This window comes from Aegilops tauschii, chromosome 5, assembly GCF_002575655.3.
Source record: "Aegilops tauschii subsp. strangulata cultivar AL8/78 chromosome 5, Aet v6.0, whole genome shotgun sequence".
Taxonomy (NCBI): domain Eukaryota; kingdom Viridiplantae; phylum Streptophyta; class Magnoliopsida; order Poales; family Poaceae; genus Aegilops; species Aegilops tauschii.
The window spans coordinates 422,181,697-422,188,011 of record NC_053039.3 but is presented as its reverse complement, the minus strand read 5'-3'; the positions used below and the strand labels follow the sequence as shown (position 1 = coordinate 422,188,011).

The 6,315-nt window shown below is 48.2% G+C and overlaps 1 protein-coding gene and 1 long non-coding RNA gene across 2 annotated transcripts; one reads left to right on the top strand and one right to left on the bottom strand.

Moving 5' to 3' along the window:
- Positions 1-217: 217 nt before the first annotated feature.
- On the bottom strand, positions 218-1,495 carry LOC109777752 (F-box/LRR-repeat protein At5g02910-like). Its single transcript, XM_020336315.1, has 3 exons — positions 1,192-1,495; positions 861-1,052; positions 218-813 (listed from the first exon to the last, which is right to left on the bottom strand). The coding sequence occupies exons 1-3, from the start codon at positions 1,493-1,495 to the stop codon at positions 218-220; spliced, it is 1,092 nt and encodes a 363-aa protein (XP_020191904.1).
- Positions 1,496-1,730: 235 nt separating this feature from the next.
- LOC141022110 (uncharacterized) lies at positions 1,731-2,764 on the top strand. Its single transcript, XR_012182967.1, has 2 exons — positions 1,731-2,297; positions 2,403-2,764. It is a non-coding gene; the product is annotated as an uncharacterized lncRNA (long non-coding RNA).
- The last annotated feature ends 3,551 nt before the right edge of the window (positions 2,765-6,315 follow it).

The window sequence follows — 6,315 nt, the reverse complement described above, 5'->3', positions numbered from 1 at the left end:
CCATAGCCACTCCTGCTTCGGAGCCACAATCTCCCAATCCCAGGGCCCCTTCTCTTGTACATGGCCATGCCTGAGCAGCATGACATCTCGGAGCTCCGTGCACGAGCGCCTGAGGAACCTCACGAAGTGCACCTGCCTCGGCGTCCCCTCGAAGCCGCTTACCACCACCTCGCGCAGTCGCCCGTGCTTGAACTCCGACGGCGGCCACGGGATATCCTTACTGGTCACCCGCTGCCGCGGAACCAGCATCGTCATCGTCAGCGACGTGAATGTGCAGAGTCTCAAGGGAAGGCGCGGCCTCCAGGAGGTAACGGATCCAAGTGATGTCCCAGGACGACGGCACGTCCGCCACGAGCAGCCTCTTCAGCTTGTCTAACGGCGGCATGTCGTTGAGAGGTAGTAAAACCCACATCTCAGGCCCGGTGAACCGGAGGACGAGGTCCTCTAAGCCCGTGAGGCGGCTCAAGAAGCTGCTGAGAAGGTACAGGTTGCGCACGCCCAACAAGGCGAACTCCAGAGTCTTGGCGTTGGCATCCTCGTCATAGGTGAGGTTGAGCTGCGCGAGGCGCGGTACGTTGCCGAAGTTGAGCTCCAGCGGAGCGCCCATGCACGCCAGCCGCTCGAGCCTCGGCAGCGCACGCAGGTCAATCATCCCGAGCGCGCGGCCGCTGAGCTCGATGAGCAGCTCTTTGATCCGGGAGCCGGGCGCGTCTAGGGTGAATGACCTCTCGCGGCAGCCGCATGACCTGAGGTGCAGCACCTCCAGTGCCGGGCACGCCGGATGACGCCCTCGTAGACGTGGCCACCCGTCGACTTAGGCATGTCTTGCAGAATGAGCACGGTGAGAGCACTGAACGCACGTGGCGGCGGCGGGTTAGCGTCCGGGCCGGCGGAGAGCGGAGGGCAGTTGCTTAGCCTTAGCTTCTTCAGCTTGACGCTGTCGCCCGGGAAATTGGGATCAGCAAAGCAATGATGCGGGAAGCTGTAGCCCGCTCTGTGACGTGCGCCGGGGTTGAGGACGACGACCTCAAGGTCTTCTACTCCCCAGCCGCCTACGGCCGTGGCAACGAGTCGGTTCAAGTTACCAGAATTGTGGGTGGGGAAGATCTCCAGTTTGACGCTGTGCACGCGCCGGCGGGGATTAGCTTCGTCCGCATGCAGTAAGCCGCCGAGGGAATCGGCTAACGGAACATGGTTTCTGGCGGCTGTTCGCGGCGTCAGTACGACGGCGGAGGTACTGATTGTAGCGCCGCGGGAGTATGTCGCGGACCTTGAACTCGAGCGTGGGAAGCTCCCGCGGGAGGGACGCCCAGCGCCTGGAGAGCGCGGAGGTGGCTAGAGCGGACCGGGTGTCAAGGCGGCGGAGCACGAGATGGAGCATGTCGTCGGGGAGTGCGCCGAGGCGGTCCTCCTCAACGCCGGACGCACGGCGGAGCCGGCGGCCCCGGCGTAGTGGGAGCGGCTGATCATCACATACGGACAGAGGCCCGTCCATGTCGATCGGCGAGGCCGGTCGCTTTTGGTGAACTCTGGTAGCGCTCGACTTGGCAATGTGAGACGGAACAGGTGAGTCGGGCGACCCCAAGTTATTTATAAACAGAATCAATAACTCCCGAACGACCGGTATTTTCGAATCTCAGCCCAAACGCCTTCTAAACCGTCAGATGATTCGCACCGATCTTGATGCAGGGCACAGTGCCACGTCATTTTCTTTGGGCGTTCGTTGCAACCGACCGGGACACCGAACGCATCGACTTATCCACTCCCCCCGCCCTCCACCGCTCACTTTTCACTTTCCCCCTTTCTCCACATCACAAGCGGCGGAGGCGTCGCCGGAGACCGCGGCGGGAGGAGCTCGCGCAGTGGACGCCCCGACGGCGTGGAGAGGAGCTCATGCCCGAGGCGGAGGAGCTCGTGCGTGGCCGCGGCGGGAGGAGCTCGTGCGGTGGATGCCCCGGCGGAATGGGGAGGAGCTCGTGCACTGGATGCCCCGGCGGAGTGGGGAGGAGCTCGTGCTGTGGATGCGTCGGTGGCGTGGGGAGGTGCTCGCGCCCATGGCAGAGGAGCTCGTGTGTGGCCTCGGCGGGCGGAGGAGCTCATGCGTGGCCTCGGCGGGGCGCTGCACGAGATGAGGCGGCAGCTAGAGCTGCGCAGGGCGCGCGTGGATGACCTCGCCATAGCCAGGAGGAGGGCCTTCGCGCGAGGGCGTCGAGCGCCGTAGGGAGCTCCTCCAGGCGCAGATCGAGCGGGTGTTGCCGCTCCCAAGGGCCCTCGCTGCCGCGTATCGACTAGTGCAGGTACATGCCCGTTTCTTCCTCTGCACTTGAGATTGGAATGCATTTTGGGTATTGTGGCTGGCTTTGTTTGGTCCGATAGAATCCATCTCCTCCTGATGATCGCAGGAAGCCAAAGATGGGTTGTCTGCAGAGAAGGCGCGGCTTGGGGGTTGTCCTAAGCAGCAGTCCATCGTAGCCTAGGTCACTGCCATGTACCCTGTGACTGTCTTCCGCGACCTTCCAGTTACAGAAAACCATCGTTCTGATGCTCATATGCCTCCTCCAAGCAACAATGTTTCTGGGACAAATCAAACTTTTTTAAACGATGCCAAAAAATGCCCTTGCTTGGCAAATTTACTTCATTTTTTGCCATGGCAAAAGTACTTTTATTCACACGGCAAAATTTAGTTTAACTTGCCATGGCAAATTTATTGTAAAGAGCATGACAATTTTGCTTTAAATATGATGGAAAATTTACATTTCTAGAACATGGCAAAATTTAACTATGTAGCACGGTAAATATACTTGTATAGCAATGGCATTTTTTTGCCATGCATCTTTTTACTCCATTTTTTGCCATGGCAACTTTTTACTCCATTTTTTGCCATGGAAAAAATACTTTTATTTCACATGGCAATTCTTAGTTTAATTTTATTTTAAGTTGCCATGGCAAATTTATTGTAAGGAGCATGGAAATTTTAATTTTAATATTATGGCAAACAGGGCCGGTCCTGAGATTTTGGGGGCCCGGGGCAAGACTAAAACTCGGGGCCCTTAATACAGATGCCATAACAATAAAAATGAATATATGTATATCTGAAATATTTATTGATAACACTCAAATGCATCTAAATCAGTATGCATATAAAATAATTTGTACATATTACCTTAAAAATTTATTCTAATAATCCTCGATGCAAAGTCAACTATGATGGGGTCGATGTCAATATCATCCAATAATTTCTTCTTGATGCATAATGTTGCCAAATCATTTAACTCTGAACCATTGTCTATCTCAGATAGTTCTTCAGTAATTTCAACTTTGTAAGCCAGTCACAGTCATAGTAAATAAGATGCGGTAGGCAATGAATATATTAGGATGACAATCAACTTCTTGGACATACTCGAAAATCTCCAGTGCAAACATTACACCATCTGGCAAAGTTAATATTATAATCTTCAATTCAAAAGTAAGATCATATACCTCAACATCTCATGAACCATTAAGAGAGAAAGTTTCTGCAAATTTTGTGCAAGACTCTTCAAGTTCGGTATAATTCAATGACTTCAGGGTGTCCGAGCTCAATAATAATACGAATATATATCTTTATATATAATCACCATGAGTTCTTTAAACTACCTTTCAAATAAGTGATCGCCATATCAACCAAAACAAAAGAAATATTTAACTTGAAAATCTTTTCAGCTTCTAGGTTTTCTTCGTCATAGATATTTCCGCACTGTGATTGTACACGTCGTCCACAACTTTCTTCCTTTTTCTTTTATCGCTACCAGATGGATACTTTCTTCCGGACGGCATGATAAGATACAATGTCGAAAATAAATATAAAAAATACATCAATTGACAATTGTCGAACAATGCCGATGTGCTGGCTATTCATCTAGGGGACTAGGAAGTCGGAGCCGCATATGAATATAAGATATACCTTACAAGGTCGAATTATTGATGGATGGAGAGCAAAGCCAGGTTGCGCCGACCGCCGGGAACTGAAATTGGTGGACGACCTGACTGAATTAGGAACGAAAAATCGATTTAGGGGAAAATGGAAAAGAAGCCCCATGCGCACAGAGACAAGTGTCGGCGGCCGCTGCGTGAATGCGTGCGTGATGGAATGGAAAGGGATCAATTAGTCCCTTCTTTTTCTAAAGAATCTGAAGAGATCGAATCGAATGGATCTCATCCTCCTCAGTTCATTTTTTTCGATGTGCATGTACTGAATGGATCGAATCGATCGCTGGCTCATCCTCCTTGACTCGCTGCTTGTGGACGTTCTATTAGGCCATAGGCCATCGCATACATGTATACCGGGGAGGGCCCCCTCGATTTTGGGGGCCCGGGGCGCCCCCCCCCCCCCCCCCCCCCCCCCCCGCCCGCCCCTCCCCAGGGCCGGCCCTGATGGTAAATTTTACTATGTAGCATCATAATAAATATACTTATGTAGCCATGGCATCTTTTAATTTATTTCCATGGCAAAATTTAATCCATTTTTGCCATGGCAAATTTATCTCCATTTTATGCCATGGCAAACTTCTTCAATTAACATGTTCAATAACATGCAAACTTGACATGGCAAAGTTATAGATGGTCAAAAACATGGCGAACTTTGCCATGGCAAACTTTGTAGATGTTTCAAAAATATGGCAAATTTGCCATGGCATTTTAAAATGTTAAAAAACATGGCAAACTTGCCATGGCAAACTTTACTATGTGCAAAAAGATGTTAACTTCTAATAATTCAGTTTGTTCAAAAATAGAGCGAACTTCATTTAATTAACATGTTCACAAACATGCAAACTTACCATGGCAACTACGGATGTTTAGAAACATGTCAACGTTGTAGGTGTTTAAAACATGGCAACTTGCCATGGGAATTTTAAGATGTCAAAAACATTTTGCAAATTTGCCATGGCAAACTTAAGATGTGCAAATAAACATGACCAAACTTCTTTTTTATTAAGTTTGTACAAAAACATGGCAAACACGCATACTTCTTCAACTAAGATGTTCAAAAAACATGGCAAACTTGCTATGTCAACTAAAGATGTTCAAAAACATGGCTACCTAAGATATTAAAAAACATGCCGAACTTGCCATGGAAACTAAAATCAATATTGTTTATAAATGTGTTTTTTCCATGGCAACTAAATGCATTTTTTGCCGAGGTTCGCTGTGTCTTCTTTGCCATGTCCATCTAAAGAATGTTTGTCATCGCCATTACAAATTAGTTTTAGAACATAACAGTTTTGTTCTTTCAAATTTGTTTTTGCCATGCCAAAAGAGTTTTTATCACTTTGAAATTTGTTTTGCCATGGGGATTACATGTACGTTATCATCACAACTTAAGATGTTTTCTCCATTTTTTTCTGAATATTTTCTATGTGTCTAGAGGGAACTTTTCTCACCATATCACTTCATGGCAACTTTTTGTTTTTTTTTGTAAACTTCGTAGTGATGGCAACTTTTCGTACTGTAGAGATACAGATTGCCATGACTTCGTCCTTTTTTGCACAGTTTTTTAAAACATAATTTTGAGCATGACAATTTTTTCATAGAATGGCAAAAGTCCATGGCAATTTTGTTGTGCAAAGGCCAGTGTTTTTTTAGTCATTGAAAAACTGGGCTTTTTACTAGTCACAACTTAATATGGACTTTATTTTTCGTTTTTCTTTTCACAGGAAAAAGGCCCCCGGTTGGTGGGGGCGTTCGGGCTGGGGCGTTCTCCTCCCGAACGAGTTGGAGTTGTTCGATCGATGCCCCTTCGGTCCCGAACAAAACGTTCGATCTGGGGTGCTTCCAGCCCGAACGTGCGCGCGTTATCGAGGTCCTATAAACGAAATCAATAACTCCATAGAACTCAGGAGGATGAGTCCGAGTTCATACGGGGCTCGGGAGTTGCTCATGAGCGAAAGCTGCTCTGCTGGTTGGAGCAAAAGAATCCCAACGTGCGGCAGCCACTCCGACTCATGTTCCAATTTTAAAGTTTTTTTCCTTTGAGATATTCCAATTGCAAAGCTGCAATGATAAACTTTTTTTTGAACATCAGTACAGACACAAGCGCTTATATACACGCGCATACACTTACCCTATAAATGTACACACGCACACCCTATCCCTATGAGCACCTCCGAGAGACTGAGCCGACATATTTTTTTTTGGAACATAAACGCTAGAAGCGTCCGGCTTTAAATTAATAAAGCCACCAGGCACCATCCACACATACTTAAGTCTTACAAACCGAATAAAACAGTCATCGAGCCGTAGGCTCCGGATAAAGCTAAGAAGGAACATACAGTAGTT

Coding starts and splice junctions, on each gene's coding strand:
- LOC109777752 (XM_020336315.1), bottom strand. CDS start 1,495: ATGGACGGGCCTCTGTCCGTATGTGATGATCAGCCGCTCCCACTACGC. Junction 1,053..1,191: donor GAACAGCCGCCAGAAACCAT/GTTCCGTTAGCC, acceptor CCACGGCCGTAG/GCGGCTGGGGAGTAGAAGAC. Junction 814..860: donor CGCTAACCCGCCGCCGCCAC/GTGCGTTCAGTG, acceptor GACATGCCTAAG/TCGACGGGTGGCCACGTCTA.